The sequence below is a fragment of the Seriola dumerili genome, unplaced genomic scaffold, assembly GCF_002260705.1.
Source record: "Seriola dumerili isolate Sdu_G_001 unplaced genomic scaffold, Sdu_1.0 BDQW01000056.1, whole genome shotgun sequence".
NCBI classification, from domain to species: Eukaryota; Metazoa; Chordata; class Actinopteri; order Carangiformes; family Carangidae; genus Seriola; species Seriola dumerili.
This window is the reverse complement of record NW_019174311.1, coordinates 620,578-640,692: the sequence shown is the minus strand read 5'-3', so window position 1 is coordinate 640,692 and position 20,115 is coordinate 620,578. Positions and strand designations below refer to the sequence as shown.

Genomic DNA, 20,115 nt, shown 5'->3' with positions numbered 1-20,115 from the left:
ATTTGGTCTCTTGAATGATTGAGTCCCAACACAATACTTGTCAACAATTATAACTTTCGCTGTGAAGACAGAATTTACATGATTAATATATGTGTTTCACTCTCCACTTATGGGTTNACTGCTCCTCACACCACAACTATTTTCTCCTTTACCTTGCCTATGCTACCACAAACAACATTATCAACTCGGACAAAACACACTAGCAGATTCAGCAAACAAACTCCCCTAACCAGTTGGAGAAAGTGGCGGCCATTTTGAATGAGGGAGGTAGAGTCAAGGAGAGATGCCTTTTTCTAAGCTAAACTCTCCCCCACCGGATTGGGCTGTGCTCTACCTCCCCCTACTCCCCCACTCTCCAACAACTCACCTAAAACAAACAAACTCACCTAGACAGTCAAAGACACACTACAAACCAATTCAAAGCAAGCAAAGCTCTTTTCCTTGGGACCTGCTCTACTCCACACCGGTTTGCCTGGGCCAAGCCCCAAGCCTCCCCGGCCTATTTGGACATTACCCACAATCTCTGTATGCCTGAGCGTTGCTTCTGCCTCCTGCACTGCCATTCTTGGATTCCACTTTCTCCCCTTGATTGGGTTTGGAACCACCTTACTGACTACCACATCTTTACTCCCAGATAACAGGAGCTCTGTCCTAACCTTAGTACATTTAAACTCCTCCACTAGACTAGTTACTGGGAGCTGAAGTATGCCTTTCCCATACAGTGCCACTGTACTTAAACATCTAGGAACACCTAGCCACTTCCTAATGTAAAAGCTAACTAATCTTTCCATTTTTTCTGCAGCAGATAATGGAATCTCATATACGGACAGTGGCCACATCAGTCTGGGAAATAACCCGAACTGCAGACACCACAACTTCAACTTTCCTGGAAGCCCTGATTTATCTATTCTATCCAGTCCCTCAGCAACATCTTTGCGAAACTGCACTACCTGTTCTCCGTCATTCAAGTCTGCCTTGTACCACCTACCTAGACTTTTTACTGATTTTTCCCTAATTATTGGAATTTCCTCTTCGTCTATTACAAACTTCCTATCACTTAGCTTCCCTCTACTCATTGAGATACTTCTAGACTTACTAGGCTTAATTTTCATACTAGCCCACTTTAAGTTTTTAATAAGTCTCTCAAGTACTCTTTTCATACATGGCACCGTTGTTGTTATCAACGTCATGTCATACATGTAGGTGTAAGGCGCATCCCATCCTGCCGCCTCTCTCCACCTACAACCCACTTAGAAGCTCTAATGATTACCTCCATCGCAATTGTGAATGCCAATGGAGAAATCGTGCACCCTGCCATAATGCCTATTTCTAGCCTCTGCCACCCTGTCGTAAAGCCTGCTGTACTTAAGCATAGTCTAATGTCTTGGAAATACGACCTTACTAACTTAAGCACTACTCTCTAAAATAATCAAATGCAAATAATCAAAGAATTAGACTGTGATCTACCAGGAATCTACCCTCATACATACTACTCTTTCTCCCAGAGGATTCATGTTTGATGAAGTTGAAATCATTTTTAATGACATTAGTGTAGGCAGTCTTTATTTTTTAAGTGTCATATATAATATGTTTTTTTGAGAAGCCCTTTTAAAAAACAGTTGTTCTGATGTGAACTACTGACACAAGTGATGCCAGTCAAAATGTAGACAACTTCAGAAAAGGCGTGCACACTTGTTGCTCTCCCTTTTTTCAGTAAAATGTTCCATACTGAAATTTCAGCATATCAAATCATAAATATTCATATATATTATTATATTATTGGTTAGAACAGAAATAGTTTTGCTTCTACTGCTTTAATACAGGCATCAAGTAAGATTTGATGGGAGGCCTGCTGAAGAATAGGCCTAATAGAAGTAAATGTAAAATGTGAATAGGCCTGTTGTAAGTAGATGTAAAATGTGATTTTATTGTATAGTTTGATCTTAAAGGCACATTAACAGTTTGGGATTCATACAAGCTCTTTCTAGGGCTGTTATCAGCTCTGGTTGGAGGGTGACAGATTCTCCTCTGGCTGAAACCATCAAGAACACATAGGGCCTGATTTACTAAGATCCCAAATAAAGAGCGCTAAATTGCGTGCGCACACGGATAGATTGCGCGCGCTGCCTGTTTGGGCTTTGCGAGTGATTTACTTAGATTAACAGCGCAATTGACTACAGGCGCAAAAGTGATCGAGCCGGCCCTATTTAAATGAGGATTTTGCGTGAGTTAAGGGTGTTCACCGTGGCGAATGCAAATGAGCAGATCCAATTGGACCGGAATTGGAGGTGCTGGTACAAGAGGCAAACAAGCACATTTCTGAGTTATAGCAAAGGAATTTAACCGTTATTAGGAGGAACGCAATATGGGAGGCAATCTGTGACAAGGTTAATGCTGTGGGGAAAACCAAAAGAACACCGGATGAAATGAAGAAAAGGTGGCAAGACATTCGTAGAAGAACAAAGGAAAAAATCGCACAGAATAACAAATCGGCAAATAAAACAGGTGGGGGACCGGCGGAGGAGGACCCTCTGTCTTCCATTGAAAGGCAGGTGCAGCTGACGTTCTGTGATGAGCAGATTACTGGGATACTGGGAATATTTTTAATTCATTCAGGTACACCACATAAGACATGAACGTGCGTCATGAACCTTCTTTAGCTATGCAATGGAAAAGCGTAATTGCCAAAAGGGTTTTTTTTGTTTGTGTGTTCCAGCAGGGGCGCAGAAGTGTGTGCGTTTTAATTTGTTTCAAGTTTCAGGAACAAATGATAGGAACTAGGCCGAACTAAATGTTTCCTATGTCTAAAAGAAAGTGGGCTTTAGTACATAAAAATTTGAGTTTTTGCAAAATAGCACAAACAAGAATCACTTGACATTATGATGCAACATTTATTATTTAAGGATTTTCTGAACTCTGAAAGAATGACTTTTTTTGTTTTGCATCGCCGGATAACCGATATGTCTCGATTATTTTTTCTTCTGCCATTCCAAAAAGAGAGACACGAACAGAAAAGATGCATTCTCTCCGTCGCCTGTCGTGCCTACGCCGCCTCCTTGCAACAATGACCGCAGCCATCTGTGCGCACGGCTGTGCCAGGTAGCCTAAGACTTGACTCTCAAACGTGCTAAATATAGACGCAAAAATAATCAGCGCAATTAGTTTGAGGTTTGGTAAATCTCATTGTGTGCGCAAAATGATTCTATTTGCATCTACTCCTCCCAATATTTTGCGCGTTCTGGCAGGCACGCCTATATTGCATATTCATGAAAGCAGAAGCGCAAAATGGATAGCGCCTGTTATTTTGCCTGACTGACAGACGCGATCCTCGGTGCGCCCGGTTGGTAGATCAGCATCAACATGTGTTTGCGCGTGGTGTCGCGTTTGCGCACGTTTTTACGCACGCAAAGCTTTAGTAAATCAGGCCCATAGTGTTTATCTGTACTGTGAAATAACATTACTAAATTCTATTAATGAATTTGTGTGGTTTGATTTAAACTTACATATCCCTTTATAAAAAGTACAGAAGGAAACATGATTGGATATTTTTTCTGACCTTTTCATTTCTGTCCTCTGCAGAAGTACTAATGGACTCAACAACAGCAACTGCAGAACTGGGCTGGACCATCTACCCATCACAGGGGGTGAGTGAAACAAACCAACACATGAGGAACAGATGACCTGTTCAGTGTGGCAGCAGCCCTGGTGACTTCACTAAAAACCTTTGAATGACAGCTGGAAACCTTTACACATCAATCTCTCAAAATGACAATGAGTTCATCAGCATGTGACAGTCAGTTGACCAACGTGTACTGATTTCCAGTTTAGACATCATTGTCTCAGACAGAGATAATTTTACAGTGATTGAAGTTCTCACATATTTAAGGAAAAGTAAAATCATATAACAATTGTGACCAATAAAGTATATGTGAATTATCTAGCTAATTATTCAACGAATCAATTCAGCTGAAGAACACTGGTTAACCAAAGTTTCAGGGGAAATATTGAAACTGTAAGTTATAATAGGGGCCCAACAACACATCTTCATCAAGGATTGCCAACCAGTTTATTGCACTCAACCTAACGATGTTTGTGAAACTCAAAGTAGGACATGACTCATTATGGAAAAAATAATAATCATGAAATGAAATTGAAAACTTATCACAATACTGTTGTGAAGCTACAGTCAGTGGGTATAAGAACCACCATGGCCATGTTAGTGAGAAAATAAAGATGAGGGAGAATTAACAAAAACTTTAATTCTGAATTGGAACCACTAACCCCTGAAATTCAAAGATCACTTCCCACCTAAATATGCTCATTCTCTTTACCAAGAGAAAATAACAGCTGCATCAGAGCCTCCTTTTATGTAAGCCACCTTCTGATTACCAAGGGGCAGCAGTCTCCTTGGTGAACTGTCACTGTGACACTTTAGAGAAAGACCATAAAAAACGAATACAACACTTTGTTTGTTGCTGGTGTTTGTTTCACTAAAGGAAGATTTTCCTCACACTTTTGCCACCTGACGTTAGGACATATACATTGAGTTCAACATCCTGAGTCATATATCAGTGCAGTCACAGATTATCAGTGTGTGATCTATCAACAGTGGAAAACTGACACTGTCAAGTTTTCTGAGGACTTTCTGCCAGAAACAGGACTTATGACAATCATAGAGAATGGACCAAACATTTCATAGCTCTTATTTTGATAACTGAAGAATTCCAGTTGTTTAAGTCCAGAGAAGAAAAAAACAAAGAAAGCATACAATAAAATACAATATGATAAAATGTTACAATGTTGTAAGTGTATTACTTGCCTGCCAGAAAGAATCAGAATCAGTATCACATTATAACGTCAAAAGTATATTGTTATAAAAAGATATTTTTCACGTTATAACAATATATTTTCACGTTATTACAACATATAAACTTATACTCACGTAATTACAAGAAACCTTTCTTGTTATACCAATATAATATTTATATTTTAACGTTCCACGTTATAACGTGATAACTTGTTATAATATAAAACATTTCACATTATAACGTGATCATTTATATTATAACATGAAACGTGTCATGTTAAAATATCAGAACTTCAAAGGAAACAGTGTGCTGAGAATAAATGAAAGAATATGGCTTATTTGCAGGATTTAATCAAGTTCTGTCTCATGCTTGGGTTGAGACATGGTGAGTTTCTGCTGTTATTGAGCACGGTGGATGACATTGTGATAAGTATGCATACACTAAGAAGGATTTTAAAATGCATGGGGCTGTACATAGGAAAGAATAAGTCCAAGCTACTGGAGGAAGCATCATTTTTCATTGTTCAGCTGGAGGGGCAGGGGTGGCTCTATGGATACAAGCTATACCATTTGAACTGCAGCTGAGTATGTTGTGACCCAAAGTACAGTGAGACATTTGTTAGAGTTTCTTGACCACCATGGTGTTGAGCATAGACAGAGAAAAGACCTGAAGGATCGAGAGCTGGTGGGCTTTTTTGAGAATGCATCATGTCCAACAGTGGATAAGTAATAAGTCTCCAGCAAATGGAAGACAGTGACTGTTTCACTGGAGACTTCTTTGACAAGCAGAATGTACTGTGCAGATTGAATATCACTCAGGTATGTTAGTTTGTCTGTGTTTCTATCTGTCATTCAGACCATGTGTGTGTGTGTGTGTGTGTGTGTGTGTGTGTGTGTGTGTGTGTGTGTGAGATAGAGAGAGAGAGAGAGAGAGAGAGAGTGACCAGGTCTTCAAGAAACCAACCCTTTATCAAGATTTTTGTAGGCAACATTTGCACTTAAAATCCAGGCACAGTGGGTACAACAGTAGCTATCCAATATCTCAAGTACAGCCTATAACATAGGCACATGCCAGTTTTGTTGACCTGATCCAATGATAGCTAAACCCTATTTTAATTAAATCATGATGAGATTGTCATTGAATCCCCATCACAATGCTGCAAGTGTAAAGGTGATTTTGAAGTTTGGCTTTGCTGATTTATTGTTTGTTGTCACAGTTGCAGTTACTACACTTAGGAGTTATTACAGATACTGCTCATGTTCCTTGTAAACGTTTTGCTCCGCCTTCGCCACTTAGCAGGGACATCCAAATTGAGTGCACCTATTGCTAACTGGGATCCATAAGTGACTTTCATTCCCCTGTTCATTGAAGTGCTGCATCTAAAATGCTCCCAAACTGCCACTCACAGCCACAGTCTGACATAAACTAAAAAATGAAAAGGAGCAGGCTAAATAATAAAAGTAAGGCAAAAACTAAAGCAGAAATTATTGAACATAATAACAAACTAAACTATAGAAAATAAAAGGGCCAATACCATTAAAATACATCACATATGATTATTGACATGAACAAAAACACACTTAACAGTAACAATCCCATTAAATTCCTTCGGGAGTGCTACAAGATATTAATCATGTAGGCTAAGCAGTAGTCTTGTAGCTCACTTTTCACAACAATATCATCCAAACATCATTATTAATCTTGTAGGCAAACAACTTTGTTAAGAGCTTGCTGGCTTCATTTTCACGTTGCTTGAATGTTGCAAGAATGCCAACAGAGAGGACCTCATGATGTGTTGCCTTTTAATGGCAGAGAACTTCCCACTCCCACCCACCACAGCAGATGAAACCATAGAGCTGTATCTTTTCCTAAGGGCATACATACTTTGACTAAGACTTATAAATTAGCAGGGCTACATTATGGAAACTAAGGCTTTGTTAGTTTTTAGTCAATCAGATATTATTTTCATTTGTGAGGAAAATATCAAAAAATGTATCTCAATCACAATCTTGATTTGTGCAGAGAAAAACATTAATGTGGGTTTAACAAACTATTTTGCCCACCCTGTACATCTGCTCACCTAAAACCATCAGAATGGGGCCAGGTCCCTGTGGTCGACAAATTAGTCCCACATAGAAGACAGCAGTTGAGATATGGTGATGTAAGATGATCCCAAAGTGATTCTGAATAATACATTTGTGATTCTGAGTGTCTAACATCATTTGTTGTCAAGTTGTAGGTATGATAATTTTGCTGATATTATGTACCATTTTATATTAAATGGCAGGAGTTTGGGAGGTTCGCTGACTCCTTTCTCCCTCAGATTTGTGTGAGTTCTGTGTCTTCCACAGCCAGACTCTCTCTCTCTCACTCACACATGCACACACACACACACACACACACACACACACACACACACACACACACACACAGAGAGTAACATAGACATACAGACACACAGGCAGAAAGCTGTTTACAAGTTAGTACTCATAGAGAGAGATTACCTCCTTTTACTTTCCTTGGTTGTTAACCTCTCCAGCATACTTTGCGCTACATAAACTGTTCAACTATCAAAATGTGTAGCTTCTTCAGGAGATTTATGCTTATATTCCACTTTTTGATAATATGTATAATTTTTCAAACTATGAGTTAATTAATATGAGCTGCTTTTTCAACCATTTTAGCAGCCATTTTAACCATGGTGTCAGAAATCTCTTTCAGGTGTGATATTATGAGTTTTGCCTATACATTTCTTTATTTTTCTTAATTTAGGCCACTTAGCTTTCAACTGATCTGTTTTTCTGTTTCGTACATTTTGTATATTTTTGTACAGTTTTGTTGTGTTTGTTACACTTTCTATCAACAACTCAGCCCTTTTACAACCATTTCATTCCATTCAACTTCCAGCTTACAAGTTCTGCTTTTAATATCCAGTCATTGTGTCAGCTACTTCAGCATTGCTTCAGTAGTTGCTTCAGCTTATTCAGCATTGCTGCAAACTCATTCAGTTCTCAGCATTCACATGCCTTTTCTAGTTTTACTTTATGTTGTTGCAATAAAATTCAACATCATGGAGATTGGAACAGTAAGAGAAGCTAATTTTCACCATTTGCCTGTTGTTTCAGCACCACCACCACCACAGCATCCACCTGCAGTCTCTGGCCTGGGGGGTTAAGATATTTGCTCATCACTCCCCACAGTTATGTTCACATAGAGATATTGGGGGTGATGAAGTTGAAACCAATGTCTAACTATGCTCTGCCATAATAAACATTTCAAATGTCTGTTGTGTGAATAAAATGGTCATTTCTGGCTTCTAGGCTGGTTTTGGGAGGAGGTTAGGGTCTTTCAGTTCATCCTGTTCCTTGACAATAATCATAATTGTGTTCAAAACGACCGGTTGAAAAAAAAGAACAAAAAGAAAACAGGCACTATTATTCAGCATGTAAACATTTGTATTTCTGATGCTTCTGAGTGATAAATCTTGGCCCACATCGCGACATGAGGGTTCTTTTTAAACACTGTCATGAATTTCAAGCTTGGTAGATAATGATAAAAGACCTGTTTTGGTGTTATGGTTTGGAAAGTAACTGTTGCTGTCAAAGTATTTGTGGTTTTGTACTTGTGTCTGTTCTGTGTCACTGTAGTTTTGTTTTTTGTCTTTCTTTTAGTGGGAAGAAGTCAGCGGCTATGATGAACACATGAACACCATACGAACATACCAGGTGTGCAATGTCTTTGATAGCAGCCAGAACAACTGGGTACGCACCAAATACATCCGCCGCAGTGGTGCTCAGCGCATCCACGTCCAGATGAAGTTCTCAGTGCGTGACTGCAGTTCTATACCCAATGTCCCTGGCTCCTGCAAGGAGACCTTCAACCTGTACTACTATGAGTCAGACTCAGACATGGCTACTAAATCATCTCCATCCTGGATGGAGAACCCCTGGGTGAAAGTGGACACTATAGCAGCTGATGAAAGCTTTTCTCAGGTTGATCTTGGTGGACGCATCATGAAGATTAACAGTGAAGTCCGGAGTTTTGGACCTGTTTCGCGCAATGGCTTCTACCTCGCTTTCCAGGATTACGGTGCCTGCATGTCACTCATTGCTGTCAGAGTCTTCTACAGAAAATGTCCCAGAGTGATCCAGAATGGTGCCGTCTTCCCTGAGACTCTGTCTGGAGCAGAGAGCACCTCACTGGTGGCTGCCAGAGGGGTGTGTGTTCCCAATGGGGAGGAGGTGGATGTACCCATTAAGCTGTACTGTAATGGGGATGGGGAGTGGATGGTACCCATCGGGCGTTGCATGTGCAAAGCTGGCTATGAAGTGGTGGACAACGGTACACTCTGCAGAGGTAGGAACCTGCCACTGCTACTTCTGTTTACTTTTCTTCATTTCATGCCACAGCAGATTTTTATCTTCTTGTGTCAGATACTGAACATTTCATTTAGTCAACTGAAATTTTAGTGATAACTATAATTGTGTGGTTTTAGCCTCAGTAGCAGTATGGGAATGAAAATATAGGCACATTGGTCAAGACTAATAAAACATAATAATAATAATAATAATAATTATTATTATTATTATAATAATTATAAATAATAATATCTCAGCAAGTATTGGTTGCATTGCACCATGTACAAACATGTAATCAAAACATGATTATAGAATTTTTTATTTCTAATCTAGTAGAGCCATTAGCAAGGCAAAGGTTTCACTTATGCATTGAAATACCTGGACCTCTGTTATTTTTGAAGACATTCAGTCAGTCAGTGATGAAAGGCCGAAGTCACTAGAATTCATTGTGTGGGGAGCATGAATGTCACTCAATCCAGTATTTGTTGAGATATTTCAGCGTGGAGACAGCAGCACTGACTGACCAGGCAGCATCATTTTGCTGAGCATGTGTACAAATACACACTCTAAAAGAACAGCCCACTGCACATGGCCACAGAGAAACTGGAGATTTGGTGCCTTTTTGGAGCACCTTGTCAGTAGTTATTGTAAGATTCATTTCCCTAGCCCAAGGCTCTACATTGTAAGCCCTGCTATACAACTGCTATAGACAACTGCTATACAACTGCCATAGCCTGTCAATGTGTCTGTTTGCAGTTCCAATGGCTAAACACAGAACATCAATTTAAAAAAATTTACAAAAACTTTCTGCCAATATTTTATCCTAACTAAAATTGAGTTTTTTATTCTCAGACTATTTGAATTTGAGTCCACACATAGAGCTGCATGTTCTTCAAACAGTTCAACCTTGGTCTTACCAGTCCATCAAACATTTTCCAGTAGTGTTGTGGAGAGTCAAGCTGCTCTTTGACTTACTTCAGGTCAGTAATGCAGTAACTTCCTCTGTGGTGTCCATGGCAGCACTCCATGCTCCATGATGTGTGTGTGGCTGACTCATGAACAGAGATACAAACCAGCTCAAATGATTGCTTTAAGCCTTCAGCTGTGACTCTAAGCTTCTTTGTTACATTACTGACGGAGTAACAGCAGCCACAGAACTGAATCATCTTCATCTATATACAGTTTGTCTGCCTGTGGACTGATGATGATCTCAACTCTGTGACCCTTTCAGCTTCATGCTCATCACCTCTTCTTCATCCTCAGTCTCAGTCTGAGATCTTTGTTGTGAGGACTGGTTCACATCAGCTGATGTTTCTCTAGATCTTTGAGTGATGTTTTTAAGTCAAAGTGTGTCTAACCATTTAAACCTCCAATCTGGTTTCCCTGACTGACTGACTGACTGACTGACTGACTGACTGACTGACTGACTGACTGACTGACTTATAACTCCTGACTTCAGTTAGTCTCTGTTGATGAGGGGTTCACAGTCTGTTTCAAGCTACACTGAGAATGTTTGAATCATGAGTGTGTTTGTTCATTAATGTAACTGAGATAAAGATTGGATCTTTCAAAGAATGTGTTTTATTTTTCTTGCCACTGTATTTTAGTTGTATTTTACTCAACTTTTATACCATGGTTTTCTCTGTTCATATAATTTGGTTAGTTAGTTACTTTCCATTTAAATCAGTTTCTAAGGTGTGCAGTGATGATTCTGATTCAGTGGTAATTGAGACATCCTGTGGCTGCCAGCTGTGCACAGTCTTCCTGGTATTAAAGTCTTCTATCCAATCTGTATCATTAATCCTGATGATGTGCTCCCCTGGTTCTTGGCTGAAGAAGGACTTTACATATGATATAATCCTCGGTGTACGAAGAAACCTCTGTAATCACAAAGCAAAAACTGAGCTTGCTAGGGGGCGTGCACTGACAAAAAATGGATTTGTTTGATCTACATATGGCATTTTAAGACTTTGGAGGACAATAATTGGAAGACAGCAGTTTTAAAACCACATTAGTGGAAATGATAGAAATGTGTCTCAAACTATAACTAAACATATTTCTAAGATAACACTTTATTGTGACACTAGGATTATGATAGGTTTGTGTTGTTGCTAAACCGAGCCTATAGGTTCAGTCCATTACCAAAAAACATTTATCTCTATGGTAATTAGTCAGTTTTTTTTCATCTTGAACAGCACAGGCACTGCAAAAAAATAAATAAATAAAATGATTGAAAAATTTCTTAAAATCTCTTAAAAAGAAGCATATATTGGCTTAAGACATTTAATCTTACTTAGACTTCACTTTTTCTATGTGCACCTGATCTTCCTCTCTCACCTCCATCACTATCTCTCTTTTTCTTTGTCTCCTCATCTTGTCCTGTCTATCTTCACAAAGCTGAGCTTTGATTGTCTTTTCATTTTTATCTGTCAGTGAAGAAATTAAACTGATATCTATTTAATGAAAATATATAGGGGTGCCAAACATACATTTTACTTTATACAAACTGACATACATGAAATAAAAGAATCTTTCATTGAAAGTTTGTTAGTCTGACAGTAGATGGATATAATTATTGTTAGCTAGCTATGCAACTAGTTAATTCACTCAGCTGAAACTAACTCACAATGGACGACCACATACGGAAGGTACTGGTCACATGATGTCTGGGAAAGAAAGCTTGAACTACAAGTAGTTGCCACCAAAACTCTAGTTCCTTGTAGACTTGTAGTAATGACAAGATCACCCTCACACAAGCAATGACGCTGGTGATAAGATTAGAAAGTTTGAGATCTTGTCTTGTTCATTTTGTTATATACACCTTTGAAAAAATACAGAGGTCCAGTGTTGTATACAATGAACTATATACTATACTATATAAACACACTATAGTTTGGACCAATTTAAAAGAATTAATCTAATTTGTTACAGCTAAATTTGTTTAGTTATGTATTTATTTTCTTCTACAATTTGGTCGAAACATTGAATTTTAAGTCAACATAAAAGTCACAACCCAGCTCTAAAGCCATGACAAAATGCAAGGTAATGCAGGTTGGGACCAACAATTATAAATTTATTGACAACGAAATGATGGTAGTCACACAAAAGAACTAAGACAAGCTGTGAGATGTGGATAGATAGATAGATAGATAGATAGATAGATAGATAGATAGATAGATAGATAGATAGATAGATAGATAGATCCCCTAGGGGAAATTCATGTGTCCATTAGCTCATTGTTGATAATAATAATAAATTAAAAATAAATAGATAATTAGATTAGTCCACTTCCTTTGGCTGAGGTGTTGTATAGCCTGATGACAGTGGGAACAAAGGATCTCCTGAACCTCTCTGTTCTGCAGCGCAGTGAGATGAGACATTTGTGGCACCTGTAGCTGCTTCACTGTCCTGCCAGAATGTTGTGTAGAGGATGGTTGGCATTGTCCAAGATGTCCTCCATCTTACATTGCATGAATCTCTCCAAAACAGCCTTGAGTGAGTCCAGACTCCTGCCATGCACAGACCCAGCCTTTTTGACCAGCTTGTCCAGTCTCTTTGTGATCGTGTCTGACATGCTGCTGCCCCAGCAGACTGCAGCATAAAAGAGTACACTGGCCACCACTGACTTATAAAACATGTGCAGCATTTCACTGCAGACGTCAAAGGACCTGAGCCTCCTGAGGAAAAAGAGCCAGCTCTGACCCTTCCAGTAGATGGCATCCATGTTCAGGGACCAGTCCAGTTTTCACCACCTCAATGTCCTTCCCTTAAATGTTTACTGGCTGAAGTGTGGGCCTAGACCTCCGAAAGTCCATGACCATCTCCTTGGTCTTGGAGGTGTTCAGAAGGAGGCAGTTGTTGCCCCATAAACTGACGGCCATTGTCAGATCCATGTACTCCTCTTCCTGCCCAAGCAGGGATCCACCCCCATCCCTTTCAGCTTGTCTTTAAGAATGGGGGGTTGGATGGTGTTAAATGCACTTGAGAATTCAAAGAAGATAATCCTCATGTAACCACCTGGCTCATCCAAGTAAGAATGGGCCCAGTGGAGCATGTAAAGGACGGCATCATCCACTCCAATATATTCTTTGTAGGCGAACTGTAGGGGGCCTAGTGCATGTTCAACCTGTGGCCTCAGTTTTCCACAGGACCAGGACCCTCCCTGTTTGAGGGTTAAGTTGAAGATCCTCTGGAGAGGCTCAGCCAGCTGGGCTGCACAGTCCTTTAACAGCCTTGGACACACACCAGCCGGGCCTGTTGCCTTTCCAGGGCGTAGCCTCTTGAGCTCCGCCCTCACCTCCTCCGCTGTAAAGGACAGGATACTTGACCCCAGCGTGGAGGGAGCTGCAGCTGCAGTGTCAGGTTGTGGAAGAGATGCCATAGGAGAAGCTGCAGCTGAAGCAGTCGGAGAGAAAACAGGTGAGGCTGTGTCAAACCTCTTGTAGAACAGGTTGAACTCGTTGGCCTTGTCCACATCACCTGATGTTGCCTGGCTTTTCTTCTCTTTATAGCCAGTGATGGTCCTCATCCCCTTCCACACCTCTCTGGTGTTGTTGTGTCGCATCTTTTTCTTCTCTACTTTCTTTTAGTAGCCCTCCTTCACCTGCTTTAATCTCCTCTTCAGCTCATGTTGCACACACCTGAGCTTGTCCCTGTCTCCATCCCTGAAGGCCTCCTTTTTCTGGTTGAGGAGGGTCTTGATGTTACTGGTGATCCAGGGTTTGTTGTTTGGAAAGCAGTGTACAATACTTGCTGGATATCACTGATCAGTGGTGTGGGTGCATATTTGCATATGAGTGGGATGTATAAACTGCACTCTGCTTGTCAGAACACACTGCAACATCAGTGAAGTGCTAAATCCAACCAATTACGCACAATGGCAATGCGCTCAAACTGTGAAAAAAAATGACTCAGGATCACGCTCAGACAATTTGGGCAACAGACGCAAATTACTTAAAACATCAATATCCCCTGAAAGCTGCTCGGAAAACAAAGCCAACTTCCTACCTAAATCATTGTCAGTGGAAATCCTGCCTTCCTTAACCAGCTCCAATCTGGCCTGCTCTGCTGCTGCCGCATCCTCTCCACAGCCAACTTCTTTTCTAACTCTGCTTTTACTTTGAATTTTTCGTGCTCCAGCTGTAACAGTAGAAACTCCCTTTGTTGTTCAAATGGTAAAATTTGTAGTCATTAAAGGTGGAGACAACACGTTACTGGGAGAAACAGCTGATGGATCCTCAGTCAAAATATTCATTTCCGTTAGGTTTGACTTGAAGACAGCCTTTATCCTCTCTTTCTGAGGCTTATCACCCACATCAATCATCTGCTATTTTCAGCAGTTGCTCTCTCGTGTACAAATCTAATAACTCTTGAGAAGGAGAAGCAAAAAATTCCTACAGTTACCATACCTACCCATGTGTGTGTGTGAAATCAGTGCAACAAAGTGAAATCTATGGTGGCGCACAAGCCAAACAGATGGCACAGGCAGAAACAAGCGCTCCCCACTAGCTGACTGTCTAACCGAATCTACCTATCTAAACTCAACCCTAGTCTTCATGCAGGTAATGGTGGCAGGTAATTACGCACTATAGCCCAGTGGCGAGGGAAAGCAACTAGAAACTGGCGAACCCCTGAAACATGGACATGCTCCCGTGCCAGAAAACACTTACCTTACATTGATTTCCCTTTTCCGCACGAAGACAAGAAAAACTCCTCGCACAAACAAATCATCAGGCCCAACTAAACCAACTAGGTCATCAACCGCGTCCCACAAACAAAAACCCAAATTTCCCGCTATTGGACCTAAAGGAATTATGCAGGCAGCGCCAACACACAATCCCAAGGAACCCCCCTAACCCTAACACAAAAGTAAAATATGCAGATGAGCCGAGACAGAGAGAGCTCCAAACAGTCTGAAGAGGTGATCTCTTATAGGACAGATGCACTGGTATTAAGTATACTTTTAAGTATAGTTTTTACTTTTGAATAAACAAATTAAATCACTTTTATTTTGTTACAGGCAATTTTATTAACTTTTTTCAAGGTAAATATCTGATTCAGTACAAACCACAATTTCTAATTCTACTTGTCACAAGTCAAAATGTTACTCCACATCAGTCACAATATTTTTTACTTTTTTACAACTTAAATTTTACAACAAACAACAGCTACATTTGCTATAATATAAAAGTAGAATTTTCATTAAAGATAAAACAAACAATTTTGTTCATGTCCAATTTTGTTTACTTGCTACAAATAAAGACAGGAAAATTCTCTTTTTGAAAACTATGCATTACCTTCTCTGTTATATACTAAGAAACATACACACACACAAAATAGAAAAATAAAAATAACCTCAATGAACTTTTCAGCCAGTAAAGCTAGCCAGTATGTACTCTGCACATCAACACTTGTTGGGGAAAGTAACCAAATTAAGTAAATGATGGTCATTTCCATGCGTTTTAAACCTTCTGCGATCTTTCTGTTTAACTTTAAAATGTTAACATGTAAAACTGGTTGGTACATCTTTCCTTTAGAATGTGAGATGTGCAATAGCCATGAAGAAGGGTAAAAATCTAACAGTGTTAAAACTTCACTATCATTCACTACTACCAGAATGTATGAATGTAACATTATATTGAACCATGAAATGCAAGATCAACAGGCCAAAAAAATAATGAAGGAAAATTGCTGTGGTTGCAATCTATGAACAAAGGTTGCTCTTTTGTGCTCAAGTCAGTTTAAGAAATGACATTAACATGCTAGTACTACTGAATTATTGGTCACTGTGAATTTAGTATTCACATTTTCAGTGCCACAATACCACAGACAGAAGTCTGTTAACAGAAAATCAGAGATTAAGTTTTGAAATAAAGTTTGTTTCTCTTTCTTATTTATATTTAACAATAACCCCTTCCATTATCATGGAATGTATATGAATACAAGCAATAAATGAGAACAAAAATCATGCTGTGTTCAAATGTCTTTCTTTGTTTAATTCAATATTTCGAGCTTGAGGCTCAGACTGCACACTCTGTGTGTCATTTTCTTTGGCTCTATCTCCATGAATATTTTCTGCAGTGAAGGATTGGAATTCTACTGAGTAGAGGTGGGCAATATTCACATTTGTGCAACACTAAACACAGCAGTAGTTATACTTAAAGACATGTATTAACAATGGAAAAACACACAATGTCTAATTTAGTATATACAGGTGTGTGTGTGTGTGTGTGTGTGTGTGTGTGCTTGTGTGTGGATGTGTGTGTGTCTGTGGGGACACAGACAAAGGCAAGATGGCCTTTGCTGTTCTACACTAACTCTGACCTGGGCTGGGGCCTTGTTGCCCCTTGAAGAGCTGAGAGGGGAGAGCAGGAGAAGAGATTGAGAGAATGAACAGAGAAGGAGATCTGGTTTTGTTTGGTGACACCCTGGGGGGTAACGTGTCACACACTGACCAACACTGACTGGTCAGTGAGGTCCCTGGGGGAGGGTCGTCCCTGGATGTGAACAGTGAGGAACTGTGGGGAAGTGAGTTCCTTTGTCTGTGGAGCAAAGAAACATCTGGTCTCTTGAATGAGTCTCAACACTAGCTAAAATGGAGAGAGAAAATTCAGTAAAGTCATTAAAAATGCCTTTTGAGAGGACAACATTGTAGGAGAAGTTGAGAGTCAAAGAGCTTGGACCTGATCAGCCTGAAATCTTAATTCAACAGCCATCCAAATACAGAGGAAGAGAATATACCTAGACATTTTCAAGGAGCTGGTTCAGTAAGAAGGCTTGGTTAACTGCATGTAGTGATAGTAATGCTTTATTTTGCTTTCCTTGTCTTCTTTTTCAAACATCAGGATCAGACCCAGCATGGATTCAGACGGGATTGACTGACGTTTTAGGATACACTTTTTGGAAGGTTCACGGTGTCCATATATGGGTGTTTTCTGTTTCACTGCCAGTGCAATATTCTAACATCCAGGGGAAGTGTTGAAAAACCAGTAACCTCTAAAAACAGCTTAGAAAATCTACAGATGTGCTGATTATATGCAGTCTCAAGATGGTGTTTTTGAGTTAATGAGTACAGTACATTTTTGTAATAGTTTGTATGACAAATTACTCTTTTGAAGAAGCTGTTTTGCTCAAATCTCAGTGCAATAAGGAGGCTGAACTGGCGTTTCAACTGTGAATAATTTTCCAAGTAATAATGTTTGGGTAGAATTATTTCTGGGGGAAAACAGGATAAGAAATGTGCAAGGTGGGTGGAGTCTCTGGTTATTTTGGTGTCTCTGCTCAGACAGTGTGTCAGGTACAGACCCTGTATAGTTGTGAGAGAGGTCCTGATGATTTTCCCTGTCATCTTCATCATCCTCTGGTGAGATTTTAGATTCTTTCTAAAGTCAACAGTGATCTCTTCAGTCTTGTTTGGTGTTTAGTGACAGGTTGTTACAAATACACCAGGCAATGAGTTGGTTCACTTGCTCCCTGTAGGAGTCATTGTCATTGCTGATGAGGCCAATCACTGTTGGGTCACCTGCAAATTTGATGATGTGATTTGAGTTGTACTTGGCACAACAGTAGTGGGTCATTAGAGTAATGAGCAGAGGGCTCAGTACACAGCCCTGGGGGAAACAGTGTTCAGGGCGTTGGTCTCGGAAGGGCTTTTTCCAATTCGTACTGCCTGGGGTCTGATTGTGAGGAAGTCTAGTATCCACTTACACAGAGATGTGTTGAGACCTAGTGGGCCAAGTTTGTTAGCCAGGGTTCTGAGGAAGGACTGTATTGAATGTGGTGCTAAAGTCGATGAAGAACTTCCGCAAGTAACTTTTCTTATTCTCCAGATGTGCCAGGCTCAGGTGAAATGCTCCTGAAATGGCGTCATCGTGGTTGTTTTCAACTATACATTATACATTATACATAGATAAAGGATTTTAGTCTTTGGATGTCTTGATCTTAACTTATCAGAGAAAAATGCTGAGGAAATGTTAGACAGCTCAGATCCCAGCTCCTGGAGACGTCCTGTCCTGTGTCCACTGAAGAGTGGATCGGTGAATCTTTGATTTTTAAAGTGAAACTGCTCTATTGGTGTTTATACTGGTTTTAATCCCCCCCATTTGTTACAGAGAGGAGGACACCTCTATGGATAATTCGGCTGCTGCTAAAAACCTGCTGAATGTCTGGTTAATAAGTTATTAAAGAAACAAAGGTAAGCAGTCTTGTTTTCCAGCTACTCCCTGTCCACCGAAAAATCACAGATTTTTTTAAAAGTTATTTTTGGGGCATTTTTGCCTTTATTAAGATAGCTGCAGTGAGAGAGATAGGAAAGTCAGGTAAAGAGGGGGGATGATGACATGTGGGACACGGGTTGGTCTGGAACCTGGGCCGCTGTGGGTAGGACTAAGCCTCTACCAGGTGAGCTATTGGGTCCCCCGAATTTCTGATTTTTAAATTGAAACTGCTGTGTGTTTCTACTGGTTTTAATCTCCTGGTCTGTTTGTTATTGAGACGAGGACACCTCTTTGGATAATTCAGCTGCTGGTAAAAACCTGCTGAACCTCTGGTTCATAAGTTATCAAAGGAACAATGAAAACAAAGGGTAGCAGCAATGTCAGCTCCCAACTCATCCCTGAGTCTCTGTCTGCTGCACAGCGTCTGTAAAACACTGACTTTAAATGCGATACTGCTTTATTCAGTGTTTTTAATGATTACAATCACCAGGTCTGTTTGATTTCCTGAACCACTGACACTGAAGGTATCCAAACCAGGAGAAGCTCACAGTAATGATGGTAAAGACAACTCCCATGATCCCACACTATTTCATGACATCATCCAACGCGTCTTTTGTCATTGTTATGACTGAGAGACCCCTAGCAGCAGAAGTTAATTTTTTTTTAAACTCTTACAACTCTTACATTTATCTCCATAAATCTTTTGAATTGATCACATCATCCTGACAATCAGGGCACACTCACACAAATTCACATTTTGCACTTTGCACAAATTCAAAATTCACACTTTACATTCAAAAACTGCAATAGGTGAATAAATTCATACTGTTCAATCAGTACTCATCACAATTCCTTCTACATCTGTATGAGGTTCTAGGCATCTGGGCCTAATATTATAGGAGCTGTGGCCTTTTTGGTTAATTTTGTCACAGGTGGGTAGGAACCTCTCTAAAAACAAAACTATGGAAAAATGTGCTTTTACTCTTTAATATGAACCAATAAAAAACATACTGAAGCATTTTTCTGCCTAAAAAACCTTTTGAAATCATTCAGCCTCTCAGCTGTTTTTACACCTTTCAAATTCTATTTGCATTGGCTCAGAAGTGCCCATCCCCCCTTGTTTGGTCTTATTCGACAGGGCAAAATCCTGTCTTTCAAGCTAGAATGATTGACAGAGGCAGTAAACAGCAGTGTTTTCTCTGATTGAAAGAATTGCATCATGGGTTTTTCACTTGGGTATGCTTGCTGTCTTCACCCAGGCCTCATGGAGTGAAAACTTAAATGGATCTTTGCAGAGGGACCTCCATTTTTTAGCCAGAAAGCTAACAAATACAAGCATACCTGCTGACACAACCACTTATGCAGCAGGAAGAAGAGAAATTGATGAAATGCGGAGAGAAGTGCTGCGAATAGTTGTTCTATTGCCTGCAATGGACTTCTCATGACGATATACATAACATGGAATACTTTGATCTGTGGACTCTTAGGTACACAGGAATAAAAATGATCAAGGAATGGACTTCTAGACCTCCTCAAAGGTAGGGAGTCACCACCGCTTCACTGGTTTTGCTGGTGTATGATGTTGTAGCGTGAATACCACAATTTAGAATTTAAGATTAGATAAGATATTCCTTTATTAGTCCCACAGTGGGGAAATTTCCAGCATCACAGCAGCAAAGTGGACAGTACAAAGAAACACACACTGTGGGTGCAGCAGCCTGTTACTGAAGGAGC

At 40.0% G+C, this 20,115-nt stretch overlaps 1 protein-coding gene across 1 annotated transcript in view; it reads left to right on the top strand.

The window, feature by feature from the left end:
• Window positions 1–20,115, top strand: part of LOC111218961 (ephrin type-B receptor 2-like) — a 47,200-nt gene that overhangs the window by 13,783 nt on the left and 13,302 nt on the right. Inside the window, exons 2-3 of the mRNA XM_022741466.1 lie at window positions 3,580–3,644; window positions 8,480–9,164. Coding sequence (XP_022597187.1) covers window positions 3,580–3,644; window positions 8,480–9,164 — 750 coding nt within the window. The remainder of the gene's footprint in view (window positions 1–3,579; window positions 3,645–8,479; window positions 9,165–20,115) is intronic.